Genomic DNA, 22,102 nt, shown 5'->3' with positions numbered 1-22,102 from the left:
GCTCCATAGGAAGTCCCTTTGGGTCTCTGCAGCAGGCAGTCTCTCAGCTCCTGTTTCATCACACCATGTTTCACAGCCAGTTGAAAAATTGAACACAGATTCACTGTGATGTGTTATGCACTGCACAGCCTCATTTCCTAATGTGAGATTGGGCAGTCAAACTTCCTTACACATTATTAATTCAGCATGATATTGCAGTTGTAAGTGATATTCCCAGTGCACAGCATTAGACAACTGAGCTGTTTTTACCTCCCTGTGGCCATGTTCTCAATTGCTTGTGAGTGTGATGCATTCTGCCAACTTAATGTGGCATTGCATTCATCTCATAACCACCCACGGTATCTAAAAGATTTCCACTATATGTCTCTATCTTGTCCATTTCTGGTTCATAGCAGTTGTTTTTCAAATTCAGATACCTGTCACTTGTACATGTACAGTTATTTCTTAACAGTCCTTTCTTCAGTGGTGGCGATGACTAAGAAGAATGCCAATGCTGCTCTGGTGTACTCCTTTCTTTATAAAATTGTCCAGGTAAGTCTGTTTTTGACAAATTCAGTCCAAATCTGTAACTTCTACTTTCTGCTTGAAATGTGTTACCCAACCATCCTGCTTGAAATGTTGAAATTAGTATTTTTAGTCATTATTTGATGCTGCACCATTTGAAATGAAACGGGCATTTGCTTCCTAAATACAGCCAGAAGATGGCATGAATTTACACACACAGTACAGCCAAGCAATGTGTGTATTATATCTACGATAATATAACATATACCGTATGTGTGCCTGTTTGTGTCTGTAGGTGTTTAAGGAGTACTTTAAGGAACTTGAAGAGGAGAGTATTCGTGACAACTTTGTGACAGTGTACGAGCTGATGGATGAAGTGATGGACTTCGGTTTCCCTCAGACAACTGACAGCAAGATCCTACAAGAGTAAGAAAACTATTACACAAGATGACACAACATGAAGATTGCTGTGTCTGACGTGATAATACAGTATGAGTGACTTATCTTTACAAAAGTTAAAAGTCCAGTGTGTAAGATTTAAGGGGCTCTATTGATCGAATATGGCAGAAGTGGAAATATTTTCATTAGTCTATCATTGCCCAAATTTAAAAACTGTTTTTGTTACCTTAGAATGAGCCTTTTATACAGATGTGGGTCCTCTTCCAGGATCCAGAAGTCCAGCATGGTTCTACAGTAGACTAGAGCAAGCATTGGTTCCAGAAAGCACCTTTTCAGGTTTTTCACAGGTTTTACAGACACCATAGTTTCTCCTCCACACATGGTTGAGTGAAGGGATTTTAGTTTGTTGCCATCTGAACTGTCACTGTTACATGCATCTAAACTCAGTTACAGTTGAACTTTTTTCCCTAAAGGTGCCATCATGAAAAAAAGAAAAAAAATTACATTCGACAAAACCTGGATCAGTTATGTGTGTTCACAGTGTGTTATGGCATTTTAAGTAGCTGACAAGGTTCAAGTTTCAAACTCTCGAAGGCATAATTGCTGCACTCCAGCCTGAATTTAATGTAACCACATTAGCTCGAGTGGTACCTGTATCCTCCACCGGGGAACAAAACATTGAAAACGTTTCTCAGTGAGATAACAGCTTTGTATTTCATACTGTAAGTGACCAGCAGAGATGGGAGTGAGTGAACAAGATGATGATGTTTGAAGGGCCATTGGCTTCTTTGTTGTTTTTCATTAGCTAAACTAAAACTGTAATGACTGTCTGAGCTTTATTCAGCGAGCAGAATGAATTGAAGCAACTGCTTGTTGTGCACCACAAGTGTTTTGTGTTCCTGGTGTACACAGGGTTGTTTTGCTTATTCCCTCCTCTTGGCTCCTCAGAGAGGCATTTGTTTCCAGGGAAAAGCTCAACGTTCGCCTTACAGTACCACAGTAACATGGTTACTATGTGCACGTGATCAGCTTTGCTTCTAATTAATGGTGAACTTTATATTTGAATTGTTCAAATTTGCATAGCACATTGTTTATGGTAATGTGTGATTGATGTTTAATTTCGTTTGCTGTTTGTGCTTGGCTGAGATTGTAAGTGTGCGTGTGTTTGTGTATGTGTGTGTACAGTACAGTATGTGTGTTCGGTGTCTGAATAGGGTTGATAATTACCAGGCTCCTATTGGCACTCAGACACAATGACACCATCAGCTGGACACACTCGAGACTCTTAGACAGAAAAGCCCTGCTTCTCTCCTCTCCAAGGAGACACACAAAAGTGTCATTTCTTTCTTGCGTGCGCGCACACACACACACACACGCACACACACACACACACACACACACACAGACATTGTGTTAGCTATGTCTGCAGGTTGTTTGTGTTCTTTGACCTTTTCATGCCCTGACCCCCAGAAAAACACCTTTCACTCTCACACTAAAACATTGACTGTCTTGTACAAATGTGTAAATGTGTGTGTGTGTGTGTGTGTGTGTGTGTGTGTGTGCGCACGTGCGTGTGGGTGGGTGCAAGAGACTGAGCAAGTGAGACTGCAGCGATGCATGTGAAAGTGTTCATGTGTGTATGCGTATGAACCCCCATGCGTGTGTTCGTGTGTGTTTATGATTGCCATTGTTATGCTAATCTGTCAGTCTGCTGCCAGCCCTCGCTTCCAGATCCTTTCATTAGCATTTCTGAGGAGAATCAGGGCAAGGCAGAACAAACGGCAAAGCAACAAAACAATCCAACATCGACCCCAAGCCCACTTGGCGTCGCCTTTCATCTCTCAGCACTTTCAGATTTTGCTGTGTGTCAACATGCATTCAAGACCCTCTTAGGTGGGAGGAACTGGGACAGAAAACTAGGGATGCCTCAATCCGTCAGTCAATCTAAAACTTGTTTGTACAGCAGTTTTAGTTGCTGATGTCAGGTAGGGAAGGTACAGTTGTGCAAACAAGATCCTTCAGTTAGTGTTTGTATTTTGTATTTGTTCAATAAGCTTTGATTGGCTTCATGTGTCATGACACTTGGCTCATGCTTGAAAAGTTGAAAAGAGTGCCTATAATTGATATTTTTGTGTCCAATGATATTATAAAAAATATGATCATGTGTAAAGGAAGAACCTTAAAAAAAATAACCACCCTCTGCTTCCCTCAGCTTTACAGAACCTTTTATAGAGAGTTTCATCATTCATTGTTCATTGACCTTTCTCATAATGTGGTTTTTCGGCCACGGCAGGCAGATGTTTTCAGAGACAAAGCTCTCAGAATCATGTTAACCATTTAAAAAGTGATATTATTATGCATTGTGTTACTCTTTCTGCTGCCCCCAAATGCCCGAAAACAGTTATTCCACATTTAAAGAAAAGAAATGAAAAGACAAAAACCGAAGCAGAAACACAACAATCAGTCATTTGCACACAAAATACAAGTCAATATTTTGACTTCATATACTTTTGAAATGGTTGAATGGCTAAGATATATTACAGATGAGATTTAAGACCAAATGGCTCAATTTCTATGCAACTGGCAAACTCAAGTCAAGTTCATCCACAAATTAGTCTCTGTGAGTTCTACAATCTGTACACTCTCTCTGTCCATAGACCCTTGATATTTCCTCCTCGTAACAGTTCCTGTTAGTATAACAAGGTGATTTTTGTTGCCACAGCACAGTTCAATCTAGAAGTGAGTCTGGAGCAAGACAGACACATTATTAATAGCCACGCTGTTGCATGCGGCCCATCTCTCAAATTAGAAACTGCATATTAAACACAAATACCATTCTCGCTGCTGTATTTATGTACCTTACAGGAAAAGGCTCATACAGTACACATACATTTATCCGGTGGGTGTTGGTGCTATGATTTAATTCCAAAATAAGCACCAAAATTGAATTGCATTTACAAAATTTCAGCAGTGGTACTGCTTCGCCTGTTTTGTTGCAGATGTTTTGGGAGGCAGCAGAATTTCCAAACAGATACAGCCAAAAATTTTTTTATTAATTTTAAGGCATGAAAATGACATCGCTAGTACATTTGCTCCTCTGCTGGCTTTGCAGTTTTCCTACTCTTTTGTAAAAGAGGAGGTTGAGGACAGCAGCCTCATGTGGTACATTGGGTCAGTAAGTCACTGACTCTGGGGGAAACGCTTGGGCCTGTGGGGAAGAGGAAAGGGTGAGGGCCGATTGAAGATAGGAGAGGAGAAAGAGGACAGAAGAAAGTAAGAATGTACACAGCAGGAGGAGAGAGATTTCTACAGCGATAGCTCAGTTTGAATCACTGTCAATCCACATGTTTATGTTAGTAGCAGTATAAAATGTTGGCACGCATTTCAGTTTGCTCAATAGATGGACTTAAATCTAAGCAGATGTGAATATTAGCCACTTCTCCACAGTAGGTCCAAGTGTAGGTCAACGACACCAATTCAGAATGTTTAAGTGTCTAAAGCACCATTTGTTTTCTCTAAATGCCTGCCCAGGTTACTGCACAAGTCACCTCACAGTCTAGTAATGAATTTTTGTAAGAACCAAATGCAAAAATCATGCAAAAGATTTATTGTTTGTATTTTTGCAGTTTTGGTTATTCAGATTGGTATCCAGCCTATCAAATTAAACTGAAATTAAAATATTTTTTTCATTTATTTTGTGTTATTGAGTATATAAAGTATACAAAGTTGTACATAAAAAAAAAAGTGAAAATAATTAATGCTTCAAAATGAGAATACCTGTTTTAGACATCATATTTCAGGGGGCATCAAGCTGTACAATGTACCTGTACATTAAAAACAAGGCCAGTGAGATGTAAGCTCTGACGTGGGGGCAGGTATAAACAGACCTGGTCACATGTTGTTTGTCTGAGTACAGCTCCCTCCTATTCTCATGACAACTCATTATGTCTCCCTAGACACAGTTAGATGATTGTTAAAACAAACTGGCTCTCCAGCTTCCATATTTAGAGACACACTACTGTACTGTGTGATAAATAGACAAAAAATTGATATACTTTTTAAAGCTGCACCAGGATTTTTTTTTTTTTTTACTGTAGCAATGGATTCGATGCATACACCAGGTTCTGCAACTCGTCAAGGCTATATGGATTGCTTAAGCGTTTTTCAGATCATTGTTTTGGTTTTAGAGCTTTTGCTGTTTATACTGGCTCACTCTCACTGCTCTCATTGGCATAGTTTTCAGCTGCAGAAGACAGCTGTTTTAGTGAAAAAGCTGTAAAAAGCTGACAGAAAAAAATAGCATTCAGCAGCTAAAAAGACAAATTTCCCTTGAGAGTTAGTGGAAATCAAAACTGAGCTAAAAGGAGCTAAAATATTGCACTGCCACATGCCCAGGAACACAACTTATTTTTTAATGAATCCATCCAAGCTGTCATTTGTGCCTTGTCAGAGTTGTGCAGTATCTGAGATATTATATCTCCTAAAGCTACTGGCAGCATGCTACTACTACTCCGTGACTTAGACTGTCACTAAACGGCTTGATGAGCATTAAAACACTCTAACACTCAAAATCCTCTCACATTCTTAAGCCACTTCACACTAACAGAGGATTTTCAACGATCAATACAGATAAATTGATGGACTTTTGCAAAGAAATAACTCCCATTATAGGTTCAAGTCTTTGAAAAATCCAAACCTATTAATGCTGTTCTCGCATCTCCTGGTGGCTTGAAACCCTTTCAAACACCTGATGCTGGGGTTTTATTCATCCAAGCAACAGTGCTTAATAGTTCAGTATTTGTGTAAACAAATGCATGTAAGTCACATTATCATCTATGGCTGCAGTCACAATGGGTTTATGTAAATCTCCATTTTCCAATTACATCCATGAATAATCTTCATACAAGCTTCTTTAATTTATTCACGCTGGAATAGCTCATTTATTTTAAGTCATAAGGGGTGATTAATACAAGATCTATATAAAAAAAAAACATTCCTCAAGAGAGAGTGAGTTCATGTTGCAAGAAAAAAAACATAATGTTGCCTTTTCCTATTTATATTTCTTCAAATTAAGAATCTTATTTATCCAAAATTGGGTTTTCAGGTCCTCCACTCAGTAGTATTAGGAGGAATTTGGAAACATTTTGACATGTGGGACAACTTCTTTCTGCTTTTGTCTCTTTCAGATACATCACCCAGCAGGGTCATAAATTAGAGGTCGGGGCTCCTCGACCTCCTGCCACTGTCACCAACGCTGTGTCGTGGCGGTCAGAGGGCATCAAGTACAGGAAGAACGAAGTTTTCATGGACGTCATTGAGTCAGTGAATCTACTGGTGAGGACAGTATTTGCTTCACATCACATCACATCACATCATCTTTCAAAAACTGGCTCAACAAAGAGTCAGAAAGCATTACAGACATGCCAGACTTACAGCTTTTGATGGTTTATTTTCTATTACATGCATCATCTCCTGTCATCAGAATGAGGTTTTTCTGGGAATCGTGGATTTCTTGCAACTAATGCAGCATGTCTGTGAATATTTGTCTCATCTTGCAAATAAAACGCTTCATTTACAATCAGACTTATATTTGTAGTTCTGTGAAGTGGGTTTGCACACAGTAACATGTTGCAGACTTCATACAAACGTGCACCATACTGTAGATAAATGCTGCAGCATGGTTTATTTGAAAGACTGGGCAAGATATGTATGTCTTAGAGCCTGACTGATGCTAGATATTTGAGACCAATCACCCTGGACAGCACAGTTTCATAGCTACAGTGGATTAATATTATCATTATTGCTGTTTATTGTTTTCTTCCCACAATAATATCACAAAAAAAGGATACATACTATGGATACGCACAGAACACACTTTCATGAACTCTTAAATTCTGACTCATCCAGTCTCATCCACTAAGATTAGTATCTGTTCTACATTCTCTATTCATACATTGTTTTATCACAGTTCTGTTTAAAATAGGTGTTTCCGTGAGGCTAAGCGGGTGCGTCAGTGCTAAAATTATCTTCCAAAAGTCTGGCATGTTTTGGCTCCTCCAACCGGTTTACTTTCCTTGAATTGAATTTCGAGGAAACGGTTTCTAAGGTCAACAATCCTCTGTTCTTTTTCAATAGAAACATTTCGGGTATTTATGTTGCATCATTGTGTGCAGCAAGGAGTGACATTCTGTATCAAGTTGTAGATTTCAAAGGTGAGTCAGTAAATATAATTTTAGGAATACAGACAGGAGCTCAGGCTTTCTGTAGCTAAAGAAGCAGAAAATATTTGCATATGTATATTTGTATTTGAATTTAATGTCCTCGAAGGACCCCTCAGGTACAAGAGTTTGTGTGTTTTTCAAAGTGGAACTAAAAACTGGTGAGCTGCTGTTGCCACTTCCTTTTCTGTGGCCGGGGACTTTCTTATCATGTTTTCAGAGGTTCTTCATCCTCTGTCACATCAGTGCTTCGCTTACATACTGCATGCTGAGAGCTTTTCAGTCTGATTGTATCTGCTGAAAGGCTGATATGTTATCGTAGGAGTCTTACTAATAATCTATAGATTATTGTTATTTCAAGAAAGCCACTTAACCTATTTGCATCTGCTAACAGTAAACTTGTGTGCAGCAACAATTAATGCCTCTCATATTTAATGTAATGCTTCACTCTTCCGTTTATAGGTGAGCGCCAATGGCAGCGTCCTGCGGAGTGAAATAGTAGGCACTATCAAGCTCAAAGTGGTCCTGTCGGGGATGCCTGAACTCCGACTGGGCCTCAATGACAAAGTGCTGTTTGAAATCACAGGCAGTAAGTAACCGTCGGTCCGTCTCTGTGTCTGTAGTTATACATACATACAAGCAAAACAGTCACATAGACAGTGAAGCTGAATCACACTCAACAAATATGAGAGAGGAGTAACTGGAAAAGATATTCCATCTGTGGTTCCCAAACTTTTTTGTTTGACCCCCCATAGCTCTGTCAGATGAGCTCCAGCAGCTGTTCATCAGTGTTCGTTAATCAAAAAATACTCATTACTTTACTGAGTTTGCCTGAGATTTAATGAGCTCAAATAAACTCGACTTGAGTCACTCGCTCCCTAAATGGCTCCTTCAGAGTCAGCACAAGACTGCCCAGGCTTAAGAGCCTCTCTGTGGGTGTACTAGACAGCGTAGTAGGGGAACAGTTCAGGATCTCCATCTCCGACTTCAAATATTTAATGACTGGGTTCACTGTCGGAGTTGATGGAACCTGTACTCTCCTCATCGGCAGCAAGGAAGTCACTCATGAATAGGCATGTTTGATTATTTTTTTTCTTTTCTATCCTACATTATGCAGGAACAGTAATGTAACATTACTGTGTTACAGAAAAATGTAATGTGATTACAGTGATGTGTTCCTCCCAACACTGCTGCACACTGTCCAGGGTACATGTGCCCCTGTTTTGGAATCACTGACTTCAGTAATAGGAAGCACTGAAGTGTTTAGTTTGAGAATATAAATCTGCTGCTTCTTGTAAATTTCAGTATTTTCTAGTTTAAGTATAGTAGTCCATGCATCCTGACAGCGACAGACCGTTGCATAAGTGACAGTGAGTGTACTATTTGAGTTTCATTTTTAACTTAAGCTGCCTCGAGAGTTGACATTTTTTAATAGCAAACTGTCAACAAGAGATGTTTAGCTGTATCTTGAATCAAAACTAATTCACAGTAAATATACATTTGCTTTAAAAATGCTCAAATAGCAAAAATGATTTGTAAATATGCTACTACTTAATGTTATGCGCAATATATTCACTCTCCACTGCTTGAACTCCCCCTCACACCACCACCTTCTTCCATAAATCCCACACTCAGCTTTCATTCTTCCTCATCTTCCTTTTCCTCTCCTCCTACTTTCCCTATTTTCCCATTAATGTCTCCCACTGCTACGCTCCCTCTTCTCTTCTTCTTTTCCTTCCTCTCTTTTGCCTTTCATTTCTTCCCCCCCTGGTGCTCCTTACTGAAGGGGAAAGGCTCCATCACTGTCTAGCCTCTTTGCCTTTGAGTTAATCCTCACCCCAGGCTACAGCCCTGCAGATAAAAGGTGAGGGGTCTGTGGATATCCTATATATGCAGCCCACAATCCCCCTGCTGCGTGTTTCAGTCTGGGAAATAACATATCCTCAGAACGAAATGAACAGAAATTATGATCAAACACTGACACATATAGCAACACACACACACTAAATATTTACACAAATATTAAAATGGATTTTGCGCTCTTATCCTCAGCTGTTACACTTTCTTCTGTATCATTTCACATAAATTTGGTGCATATCATATTTGCATTTTCTGCACATTTTATCACAGCTGGATGCAGCCAAAATGTGAGAAACAGTATAAATCATTTAACACTGCCCTCTTCTGGCAGAGGTCCAGAATTGCCGCTACAAGCAACTCAGAAATTACATTCATAATATTTTCTAATTTAAAAGCTGGTGCATGAAATTACAGTCCACAAACAGACTGTTATTTTAGACATTGTTCAGTCAAGATAAATTACCTTTTTATCTCAAGCATCTGGTCGATTGTAACACCTGAGTGACTGCATCTGCTCACACGTCCCTAAGATTAGTCATAATTACTTATCAGTTGTTGTCTGTTTTGGTTTGGGGACTATTTGTTTTTTCCTTAAGCTGAATTTGAGAAAGTTCCCAGCTGGACATTTAACTATTATTTTTATTATCAGTTAATCTGCTGATTATTTTCCAATTAATTGTCTCAGTCAAAAACGCCCAAGGTGACTTCTTTAAATCACTTTTTTTGTCTAACCAACAATCCAGAATGCATATATTTTCAGTTGATATTTTTCAGTTTTGCTTAAGAGATGACTTCAAGAATTAATCAGCCATGAACAATGAAGTTACTTTTCTTTTGAGGAAATCTGCTTCATGCAGGTGGTATCCTGTCCTTTCAACCTTTAAATGCTAAGAATTATTTGTCTCTTTAGTCCTCTTTAGTCCTGCAGTGATATCACTGCAGTGATATCACTGCAGTGATATCACTGCAGTGTGAGATGGTTTGGACTGAAACATTTACCAAATGTTATTATAAAATGGTTCCCCGTGTTCCCTCTGTCTCTTTTTTCAAGTGTGCGACAGCAGACAGAAAACAGATTAGGTTCCTCCTGTCTCTTACTGTCTATTCAAAGCACAGAAACAGGTGAGAGCAGCTTTAAAGGTGAATCACAGGGGACACTGCTGCATCTTCAATCCTCACATGACATGTACACACACACGCACACACATACAACTTCTTCTTCTTCCGGCCCCTAAGGTCCTAGCACTGACAGAGTGTCCCACATGACCTTTATTTCTTGTCTTGTTGATAACGTGTGTTCTAAAGGGCTTTGCTGCTTTGCTTATCCAAGAGTGTTGTGCTCTCCTTAGACCTAACCTCAGCCAATCCCCACTCACACTTGAGGAAATGTCACACACACTTGCAAGTACACACCAAAGCAAAATCAATAGCGAAACGAGCAAGCGAACATGCATAAACCTATGCACGTACACACACTCGAGAGAGAACAATGAACAAGGAAGCTGCATACACAAATACACACGCATGCACGCACGCACATTCTCTCCGACAGGCCTTAGTCCTGGTCCAGGGTTGCATTCAGAGCAGGTGAGGCAGGCTTTAGCTGACTGTTGAATGGGGGATTTAGTTGAAGGCCCACAGTCCCACAGTCATTACAGCGGTTTTCCACCACTCAGCACCCTCCATTAACCACAGAGGAGGAGAACATCGGCCGTTCTCCAGCAGACTACAGATGCCGCCATTAAGGAGGTCACGCTTTTTACTAGCCGCTGCAACAACATTGCACTCTTGCTCCACCTTTGAGAGGGATTGTCTGGAAAAGTCGACACTGGCACAATCTAGCCGACACAATCTGCTGATTTTTGTTTATAGCAGCCTCTCAAGTACTCCAGTGACATTTTAGAAATATAGGTGAAAGGGTAAACTCTGACCTCTCGATTAGTTGATTAACAGAGGATTAGTCAGTAACTAATTTAATTTGCCTCTTGTTTTAACTTCTTTAATGTGAGGATTTGTTTCTTTTCACTGTATTTTTTATCAAAAAAGGTGTAGAAATTTGCAGATATGATATCTTAAAACAAGGAATTTGATGACGTGACCGTGCACTAGGAAATTATGATGATAATATTTCCTCCTGGGGCCATTTGTGTCAACCAGGTTTGAAACACCTCATAACTGGTGGTGTACTTTAGCAGTCATATTGTAAATGATAAAGAGGGAAAAACAGTGTGAAATCTCACTGTGGCATAAATACTTTCTTTTAGGTGTATATCATAAAATGAGACCAGAACAAAAGATATATTACTTTAGTAGGAAGAAGAATTTCTCAGAAAAAAAATCAATCAGAAGCTTTTACAACTGACCAAATGGTGTTTTTTGTAACACTTGTTAATTTCAGTAACAGATGTGTGTGTGTGTGTGTGTGTTCTGACAATATTTATCTTCTTTGTTGTGTTGGTGCAGGTGTGGATGTATTTGTGAGGCAGCTTAATGGGTGAGAGTGGGGGAGAAGATGATGGCAGCAGGTTTAGAAGGCAGGCTGTGTGTGTGTGTGTGTGTGTGTGTGCGTGTGTGTGTGTGTGTGTGCGTGCGTGCGTGCGTGCGTGCGTGCGTGCGTGCTAAATAACTGTTCAGTGGGGGACAAGAAGAGGGCAGATGGATTTGGTCGCACACAGCGCGTACAGTGTTTGTGTGTATGTGTGCGGGAGAGAGACTGAATATTTGTCAGTCATCATTACCTTGACCTTGATTTCCTCAAGGCTGTGTGGAAAGCTCTCAATCTTTTTTGTGTGTGTACTTCTTTGTGTGTTTGTTTGTGTGTGTGTCAGGAGAGAAGAGTAAGACAGTGGAGCTGGAGGATGTGAAGTTTCATCAGTGTGTCCGTCTGTCACGCTTCGAGAACGACCGCACCATCTCTTTCATCCCCCCCGACGGCGAGAGCGAGCTCATGTCTTACCGCCTCAACACTACAGTGAGTAGGACACATCGACAAATGTTTCTCTTTGACGCACACATACACACTCACTCAAACCACCTACATACCAGCAACACACTTCCTATTTGTCTCACAGTGAGGCGTGTACACAGATCACAGCCAAAAATGTTTCCTCTTTTTCTTCCTCATGCAAAATATATTTCTAAGACTTTTATGTGACCAGATCAAGTGTAATGCTCACGAGAGCCTCGCTTGGTAGATATTGGCTGATATTGTCACAAATATATTGTATTGACGTACAAGTTGGCAAAAAACTAACAATATGTAATAATATTTATTATAATAATATTTTACTCTAAATCGGATCTTAATTTGCAAAAAGAATCCATAAACTCTGAACAGGAAACTGTTTACTGAGTTAATAAATCAATGGAGTAGGTTCATTTCCCCATAAGACTCAATTCAATTGGACCATGTTGCAGCCAAACGAGCTGCCCCCTGCTGGACATTTATAAGAATTCAGGTTTAAAACACTTCCATGTCGGCTACGCTTCACAGATAGGAAAGCTCTGTCCACTGACCACTATATATGTTATTTGTACCATGTTGATGTAAATGTACTGTAGTAATATCTAGTGACTATGTAAGTTGTTGTAAAAGTATTCACAGTATTAACAGTATAACAAAATCAATTGTTTTAGCAGTGATAACAGTAGGACGTATAAGAGATTATTAGTTGTAATTGCAGCAGTATTGATGATAGTGGGGATTTTTACTAGAAGGCTGTAAAGTTTGATACTTTACACTAGGGTGTGGTTTCTATAGAGAACAGAACAAAGCAGAAATATCGCATTAATGAACTATAACACATATTACACAATCAATTGATTAATAATAATGATAATGACTTCAGAAGGACACTCACAAAGGGGTTCATACGTTACATTGAAAGTCCTTTAAAACTGTGTCCACAGGGTGTCAATACAACACCAGATATTTTATTTCACAAGAGATTAAGTGTACAACCAAAACATGAACTTAGAAATCTTGTATATTGTTGTAGTAAAATTACTCATTTATATCAAACTCTCCCTCCAAGAAATAAACATTATGACTGTTAACAGACAGTTAAAATGACAACAAATATATTTCAGAATAAATAGCAGTTCAGTTATTCCGTGACACTCGTCCTCACATGCTTGTATACATGCTGTCCGATGACCTTAAGGATACTGAGTGGAGCTACTGTGCCTGAAATCTGTGATCTGTGAGCAGTTATTGTCTCTCTAGTACAAACACAATCTCTCTCTGTCCTTTCCACCGTGTCACTCCGTTGATGTGTCTCGTGGCGATGCAGTCCAGCAATGCGCTCGCCCCTCTGACCTTGTCCACTCCGTCTCTCTACCTGACAGGTAAAGCCTCTCATATGGATCGAGAGCGTGATTGAGAAGTTCTCTCACAGCCGCGTGGAGATCAAGGTGAAGGTAATGATGAGTGACACACAAACATAAACACACACACATAGAGAGTACCTCGTCCTTATCCACTCATCTAGTCCCATCACTGAAACTTATTTAGTATTTATGAGACATACTGGATTACTGCTTATCATCTGTTTGAGGCAGTGACGCACAGACTTAAAATATCAAACTGCAGTGTACATAATCATAAAGATCCCCCCGATAACCCTTTCGCATATTTTTTTTTTTATTGTAAATTCTTTCGATACCATTTGAACTTTCTCCTCTGTCACCTTCTGCAGGCTCGGAGTCAGTTTAAGAGCCGGTCCACTGCCAACAATGTGTCCATTCTGGTGCCGGTGCCCAGTGATGCTGACTCACCCAAGTTCAAGACCAGCACAGGCAGCACCAAGTGGGTGCCCGAGAAGAACGTGGTGCAGTGGAACATCAAGTCTTTCCCTGTTAGTGTCAACAAAGTATCACAGTTCATAATCTAATATACACTTAGTATGTTGATGCTGCACAATACTATCTTGTTTCATCAGGTTTTTAAAGGTACAGCAGCATCAGTATGGTGCACGTTGGTAGGAAGCAACTAAGCAAATTTACTTTAGTATTGTACAATTTTGAGATGTTTGTACTTTGAGTACCTGACTATTTACATTGTCTGCCACTTTTTATTTCTGCTCCTCTACAGTTCAGTTTAAATATGATTAGTTACTTTGCAGATACAGATCAGTAATACTAAATACAATCGTGGCCACGATGTATTATTAGAACTTGACATAGGATAAATGCATGCAATGAATGCTAGATTTGTAACAATAAGCGTAAGTATTTATGCACTATGATATAAATATTTTACTTAAAGGTCTAGTGTGTAAGATTTAGGGTGAATTACTGATTTCTGAATACGTCAGAATATAATATAATATGCATAACTATGTTTTCATTAGTGTATAATTACCTAAAAATAGACAGAGCTAGTTTATATCTACAGAGGGAGCAGTTTCTCTTCCGCAGAGTCCGACATGTTACACTGCCATGTTCTGCAGGCTCTAGATAGGGCCTTTCACGTTTTTCTTACGAGTTTCTCCGCCTAGTTTCTCCTGCAGAGAGGCTAAGGTGTACTTCTTTCACCACTGATGAATACCTGATATCTATAAGCTCCAACCAGCCCCAGTGTCAGAAAATGAAGTTTTATTTGGACTGTGACAAGTATTAGGCAGCAGCAATTTATCACATTATGATCAACATGTGTCGTCCCCCCCTCCCCCACACACGCACACAAAAAACACACACGATCACATCTTATCTCTCCATTTTCTGCTGTTCCTTTCACACTTTTGTCGTCAGTCTCTGCTGTCAGCAAACTATAAACTCTTCAAAAGGAAATTTAAAAATCTTGCAGAGCATTAATTCAGTTGAGGTTCCTTTTATCTGTCAAGTTCTGATATCCTCTCAGTAATTCATTACACCTTTAGCCTGTCAGGGAGGGATGTGAATTGCTGTCAGTGGTGACGTATTGTTATCCAGCTCGGGTGTGACTCTGCAGTACATTTTTCTCTGTCACTGTCAACCTTTGGACTCTATAAAACTGCAGATTCTCAGTGGAAACCGCACTTAACCTGTAATGGCTGACGGAAACAAAGATGAAGAGAGTGATAAACACACTTATACAGCACCAGCCTTCAGCTCCTTCCAGTTATTTACAACCCTGATCCACAAACATTCCCCTCCTGTAACTGGGAAAGCATGTAGAGCTATTAGAACTAAGTCTATTTGCCCTCAGCTATTTTATTTTAAGCATGACTGTGTACATCTTTTAAAGATTTCAGAAATGTTTTCTCATCAGCTGTAGGCGAGGATAGGGATAGGGATTCAACAGCAACTGTATTATTATTATTTTTTTTTTAGATTTTTTTTCAATTTCCTCTTTTTTCTTCTTCTTTTTTTTAAACTTCTATTCCAAATCAGCAGACGGGTTCCTCCATGAACACACAATTATCTGCCGGTGTTACAAAAGTTTTGGTTATTTCCAAGGAGAAAGTTTCTATATTTGTTTTTTCTGAGCTTGTGTCACTAGCTTGAAAAAGGCGACCTTTGATTAAAAACAAATATGATGACAGCTGGTTTGTTGTCTAATAAAACCACACCTACACAGTCTTAATCACAGACCCATTATCTGAGTTTTGAGTGACCGAAGAATTACTAAAAATGTTTTTTTTTCAAGACTATAACAGATTTTAGTCAAAAATCTTAAAATTACAGAGAAATACTTGTTTGAAACCAAAGTTTTCAGACATGTTACACAGTTGCTGTTACGAAGAATGATTATGTCAATGATTAACCAGTTGTTTTTACTTTTATAGCCTAGATACGACTGACTGCTAAATGCTAAGTTATCTGATCCACCTTGACATGACATGGGTGTTGTTTCCCGTTGTCATGAATATAAAGTTTGTTTTGTTTTGGGACAAAACAGCCTTGCATTAATTGGACCCAGACACCTGGGAGCAGAACTCAACAAACCACAACAAATGAAATCGTTGTATCTGAACGGTTTTGTGATCAGCATCACTCTGAATGTAATGTTTTACCAGATGCACTAACAGCTTTGTGGCCTTTTCTCTCCTCTCTGTTTGCATGTGCAGGGTGGTAAGGAGTACATGATGCGGGCTCACTTTGGTTTACCCAGTGTGGAGAGTGAAGAGCTTGAAGCGAAGAGACCAATCACAGTTAACTTTGAGATCCCCTATTTCACTGTGTCTGGAATTCAGGTTGGACTCATTAACATCCATTGCACATTGTTTCTTTAGTCCAACTTCCTTGTTTTTGAACTGCAGTTTTGACATTCACACATAGTTGCACTGCAGTAATTGCAAATGGCCGTTACTAATACTAGACTAAATAAATAACTTATGTCCTCACAATCCAGGAGGTGCCTGAAGTTTCAGATGACCTCACAAACGTCACACGTCATCACTTAAAACAGAACAAAACTGCTATACAAAATTAGAATGACAAATGAATATAAATGAAATGTATACTTTTCTTTATACATACTTTTTTAAACCATGTATGTCTTAAACAAACCTTTTAATGAGCTAAGAAAGACGACCCTCTTTTCAGCTTTGTGAATTACATTCAGATGATCTAATGGGGTTTTAAATGGTTATAATTAAGTTTTAGAAGAAGAAGAATTAGAATTAGTCTACCAATTTTATATTAGCTCCATGCATGGTTTTCAAGAGTCAGAGAGGATTTATATCTGCTATGAGTAGGCTGCCATGAACACACTGCAGCATACAACCTGTCTGCGTTCCCTAGGTGCGTTACCTGAAGATCATAGAGAAGAGCGGTTACCAGGCATTACCATGGGTGCGCTACATAACACAAAGTGGAGGTGAGAGCAAACTCACACACACACACACACACACACACACACACACACACACTAAATCAACTCTTATTTATATAAAAATGTTTAAATCTGTATATCTGACCATGTTAAAGTCATAGAAACATATTTATGTGATTATAAAGAAACATGAGGTCAGTGACCATAGAGGCTTTTGTTACCATGTTACATTCACAATTTTAAATCCTTTGCAAACCTACTTTCAAAGTATTTCTCCAAAGCAAACAATCAAACTAAGAGTAACACTCTAAAACTCCACTAAATCAGCCTCATCTAGACTGTGTTGGTGTGGTTGGATCAGATTTGCTTATCCTTGGCATCAGAAAAGAGCAAATTTAAAAACTGCACATAATAAAAGATAGGCTTTATCAAGATAAATGTAAATAATGACTATCCAGTGCCCACATTATCCAGTTCAGCTCTTGTTTTTCTGTCCAAAGTCCAAAAGCATTAACAAATCTGAGGTTACCACGAGGTTAAATATGATGTTTTTCCTTGCGAGAGCAGTGTCAGGAAGAGTCTCTCTGCAACACCATTCAGTGTGTGCCCTAGAAGTGAACCCAGCTGTAAAACATCCATCATATCCATTACCTGGCTCTATCACCATGAGTCATGGCCTCGGGGGGCTTACACTGACACCACACAGAATGCCAAGGATAGAAACTTTACAAGCCTGCTAGCTTGTGGCGTAAAGTTCTGTGTGTGTCAGCTGTCCAAATTGAAACAGGGCTACCGTAAAGTTGAAAGAATGCAGTCAAACGTGTTTTGTAAAACTGGCACCTGGGATCTCTAGATTGAATCACTGCCCGAGGAACGAACCCTTCTTATCACATTTGTCATTCTCAAGGGAAACAAACCTCAAGAGTGTTTGTGAACTTTCTATCAACCCACTAACCAGAGGTTTTACCTAAAATAATGCTGAAATATATACAAGAAGGTACATCTCTACCTGCTTTTGGAAAGGTCACACATCATTGTATATTTCCACATTAAAGTGACAATATATTGATGAGACTGCAGCAAAATCCTCTTTAATAGCTCACTAGCTTCAATGGGGGTCAAACTGTAATGATATGGAGATAGAAGCCCAGCACCTCCTCTGGACCATGGCCAGAAATTCTTAAGTTTCATACCTGCCATACGCCCCAGAAATGAACCGAAGTCTATAACATCAATCATATCCATTACCTGGATGTGCCAGGTATGAGTCAGGGGCTGCAGAGGTTGAATGATGCCACAGAGCGCCAGGAGGCTCCCAGGGTGGCACTCGGCGAATGCCAAGGTTACTATCGCCTTGCTGTAACATCAGCAAGGAAGCAAAGGAGAGAGAGAGAGGGGTATAGAAAATGGGAGGAGGAAGATCAGAGATGAGTAAGAGTGAGAGAAGAGTGATGAAGTTAGGGGGACTGGAGAGAAGGCCTATCACCTTTCTCTTATTGTTACCATCAGCAGCATGGGGAGAGAGGAGGAGTGTTGATCACATTTCACTCAGCACTACTTGCAGTCACATTTACAGTGATTAAACAATACCCTGAAACTGTAGACTGACTGTGCTGACTTATTAATGAGTGATGACCAGGCATTTAGTAGCCGTACTCCATAGCGGTAACGACTGATGACTGCATGAATATCAGCCCGTCATCAGTCAGAATATGATCAGGCAGCATCACACTGCAGCTGGCTCTCTGAGGTGATGTGCTGAAATGAAAATGCAGAGGATCAGTGTGTACTTCTTCTAAATCCATGGACATTGATATGCTGCCATTGTGGCCTCGTCTCTTCTGGGAAGCATTTTGGAACCTGGCCACAGGGATTTGATCCCATTAAACCACAAGAGCAGTGAGGTCGGCCGGTGAGGCTGGGCGATAAGGCGTGGCTCCAGAGGTGTTCGACTACATATGCAAATGAATCCATAGCAATGCATTTTCAAAGTGAACTGACCACATTGAATCACCTATGTCATTGACTGAATCAGTAGCTATTAGTGGTGAAGCTCCCCCCTCACTTCTGACTGAGAGCTCTGTTGTCAGCTCAGCCATGATTCACAGTATGTTACTTCTTGATTAAGCACCTGATAAAAGACTGATCTGATAACTCAATCGTTAACAAGCTGCCGAGCTATACACCTCATGTGCAGACTGAACTCATCCACTGAAGTGCATTTGAACACTGAAGTGCTCACTTACTGACATGCATACTCAAATGCATTTGAATGTGATGCTGCTGCTTAGGTTAGGGAAAAAGGTGAACAAACTACATAGTCCAGTTCATCTCTACAGTGTTGAATGGGGTTGAGGTCAAGTGCTCTATGCAGACTAGCCACGTTCTATCAGTGCAAGTTGGAACAACCTTCATAGAGAGATAAAGTCCTGATGTCACCTGGGCTAGCCATTGTTCCATTAGCTTTTTTCTTTCATTGGTGTTTCTGAAAAACTAAATGAGTTCCTGATACTTACCATTCATATTTTAAGTGAAATCGGTATCTGGTGCAGCACTTTATCATAACATTAGAAAATTAAAACCTTTTATGTTAAACAACAATTTGTGAGCATACCAAATCATAAAAACATAAATACGGTATAAACAAGATCACTTCTTAAAAATAGAACTTGAACTACTACACACTGTTGAGTAAGTCTGGGTTTTGACCTGTTTGTGTTAGAAATACCAATGTGACTTTCTTACCTCTGGACCAGAACCCCGAACAGAAAGTTCCAACCCAAAACCACAAAGTTGGAAACACCCTTATTATCTAAAACTTAAAAAAAAAACAAATTAGACCTTAGGGTGTCAAACAATAAAAAACAGCTGCACACAAGTATACAGAAATACCTTTTTACCACGCAGTCCTGGGTACTCAGGTGCAACAGTTCAGACTCTTGAAAGTCTGAAACTGCAGAGAATTAAATATCTATCTAAAAAAGGAATGCGTTAATATTGGTAATATGATTTAGTAGAATGCTACTACAGCTAGTATTCATGCAAATCTTGTTTAGGGATTTGATAGGGCTTATATTGGCAGTGATGTGATTTGCAGAGGTGATGAGGGGAAGAAAGCTGTGTTAATGCTCTGCTGTTACATTTCTTGGCAGATTACCAGCTCCGGACAAACTAAAGGGCACAGATGCTGCTAGACGAATGGATATTTTCTCTCTCTGTCTCTCCTCTCCTCTCCTCTCCTCTCCTCTCCTCTCCTCTCCTCTCCTGCTCCCTGTTTGCAATGGACAGCAGAGGACAAGTGCAGGAGGACACATGAAATTTCTGTCCACTCAGAAAGAAGACATCATCTCTAGGACCTTTTCACCTCAGATGGGAAAGGCTGTTGCATCACCTCTGACCTGTGATTTCTGTTTTTTAAAGGGTTCCTCAGGACTCCAGTAAAACATTTTAATATATGAATAATGAAGTGATGACTTTGTAACATTTCTGGTTCCGGAAAGCTCTCAACTCCCTCACTTTTAATGTGATGTCCCATGAGGTTAATTTAGAGCAGAATTTGGGGAACTAGACTTTTTTTTGACATGTTCACTAGCTTTCTACTGTATAACATGCAAACCAACAGATTATAGAGCCAATTTTCAGTAACTGTGATGGATCATTGTCAAGTTTTATTTCTCCGGGGCCATGACATAACAGGTGCCATGTACACCATTAGATGTTTTTCTGTAGACAAAGTACACGTTGCTCCATGCAGGATTTTAAACCGCTACCATTGTCAGCATCTCTAACTGTACAGGTTTTTATTCCTCATATGTTTTGTCCCTAATATCCACTTCACTATCTACATACAGTACACTCTACCTTGGCTGTTAATCTTCATCCCTCTCAAAGGCATATGTTTTGCTGGAACCTCTATATTATATGTTCATTGCCTTTAAAAAGAAAATCACCTATGTATTATTACCTTTAGCACTGTGAATATAATCCCCAGTGCACTGAAACTAACACCAGCGACCAAATCAATGATTAATAAGGCACAATATTGTCAGCGGCATTGGCTGTGTAACATAATACCACTGACGCATTCCCATGGGGCCTGTAACCTTGTCCTTGTGCTCGAAATCAGCTTGCAGCTTTGAGACACTGAAGGAATGAGCATGGCGCAGACTTTTCTGTCATATTTTTATCTGTTTATACTGTACTTGTTAGTCCCCTGTGGAAAATGTTTGAAGGACAAAAACAGGGGGTTGGGCTTTAGGCGAGGGGGGCACGACAAACGTAAAATAACCTGATGGGATTTCATTCTCAGACTCTGAGAATATTGACAATATGTTGAGGTAATTGTTTTTCCATGACTCTTTATTTTTTTATACGTCGACCTCTGCGGGCCCCTATATGTCTTCAAAGCAGGTTGTGGTGTAATTCACTCCCTCTGTTGTGCATGCACTGCAGCACATCAGTTCACTGCACTGCCAGCAGCAAAGAAGAGAGTCCTGTGTCGATTTATTGCATCTCTGCTGTTAAGTACAAAAACTTCAATTACAATCATTCATTATCTTGTGTGGAGACATTTTTCAGACACCAATGAGGATTGTTAATAAGTGTGTGTTATGTGTTGTCTCTAATTTATCATTGCAAATAGGAAGCAAAGGGATATATTTGGAAATAAACAATGTTTTGTACCTTGCTTTTGTTTTGTTTGTGAGGATTTTTTTTGTACATTTTCCTCGACTGTCATAGATGAATAATATAATGAATTGCAGCTTTGAAATGCTCATCAAATAGCACATCAACAATTTGATTTACTAGTGGACAGATTCACTCCAGGCTTTATAAATATTTAACCACAGGTATTGCATACTGTTCATTAACACACTTGGGTTGATTAAAGACAAAAATACACAGAACTACAATGCAGTTAAGCTTAGCATAGACTCAAAACAGGAAAAGGGCGTGCATGATGAGATAACAAAATCTATCCAAAAAACTATAAATCTACCAGCATCTCTAAGGCTCACTAATGAACACAGGGCGGTGACAAAATTACTCTTTTAAATCAAGCTTGTTTGACTTTAACTTCCCTTGAAAGGCAGACTGGACATTAAATGTGAGCAGAATTAATTAGGACAAAATCTTTTCAAATCCACGTTTACGAGAGATATAGCTATGCTGCAGGTAAGTCAATCAGGGTCAGAATCATACAGATCAGATTACACTGAACACATACATTCAAGTATTACTAATAATTTACAACAACAGCTGACTGATGACTGCCAAACTAAAACTGAACTGTGGCATTTCTAACGTACTTTCGTGTCAGTGTCTGTAACAAGTATACTGTACTCTATATACTGTGATACAGGTA

At 39.5% G+C, this 22,102-nt stretch overlaps 1 protein-coding gene across 1 annotated transcript in view; it reads left to right on the top strand.

The window, feature by feature from the left end:
* ap1m3 (adaptor related protein complex 1 subunit mu 3) overlaps positions 1-21,424 on the top strand; it is a 28,257-nt gene extending 6,833 nt beyond the window's left edge. Inside the window, exons 3-12 of the mRNA XM_010730946.3 lie at positions 464-531; positions 800-930; positions 6,090-6,237; positions 7,584-7,710; positions 11,810-11,952; positions 13,329-13,400; positions 13,679-13,837; positions 16,031-16,156; positions 16,707-16,782; positions 19,890-21,424. Of these exons, the coding sequence (XP_010729248.1) occupies positions 464-531; positions 800-930; positions 6,090-6,237; positions 7,584-7,710; positions 11,810-11,952; positions 13,329-13,400; positions 13,679-13,837; positions 16,031-16,156; positions 16,707-16,782; positions 19,890-19,912 (1,073 nt within the window). The 3' untranslated portion in view covers positions 19,913-21,424. The remainder of the gene's footprint in view (positions 1-463; positions 532-799; positions 931-6,089; positions 6,238-7,583; positions 7,711-11,809; positions 11,953-13,328; positions 13,401-13,678; positions 13,838-16,030; positions 16,157-16,706; positions 16,783-19,889) is intronic.
* Positions 21,425-22,102: the final 678 nt, after the last annotated feature.

The sequence above is a fragment of the Larimichthys crocea genome, chromosome XVII (genome assembly GCF_000972845.2).
Source record: "Larimichthys crocea isolate SSNF chromosome XVII, L_crocea_2.0, whole genome shotgun sequence".
NCBI lineage: Eukaryota > Metazoa > Chordata > Actinopteri > Sciaenidae > Larimichthys > Larimichthys crocea.
Note: the sequence above shows the minus strand (reverse complement) of the source record. Positions and strands in the feature narration are given on the sequence as shown.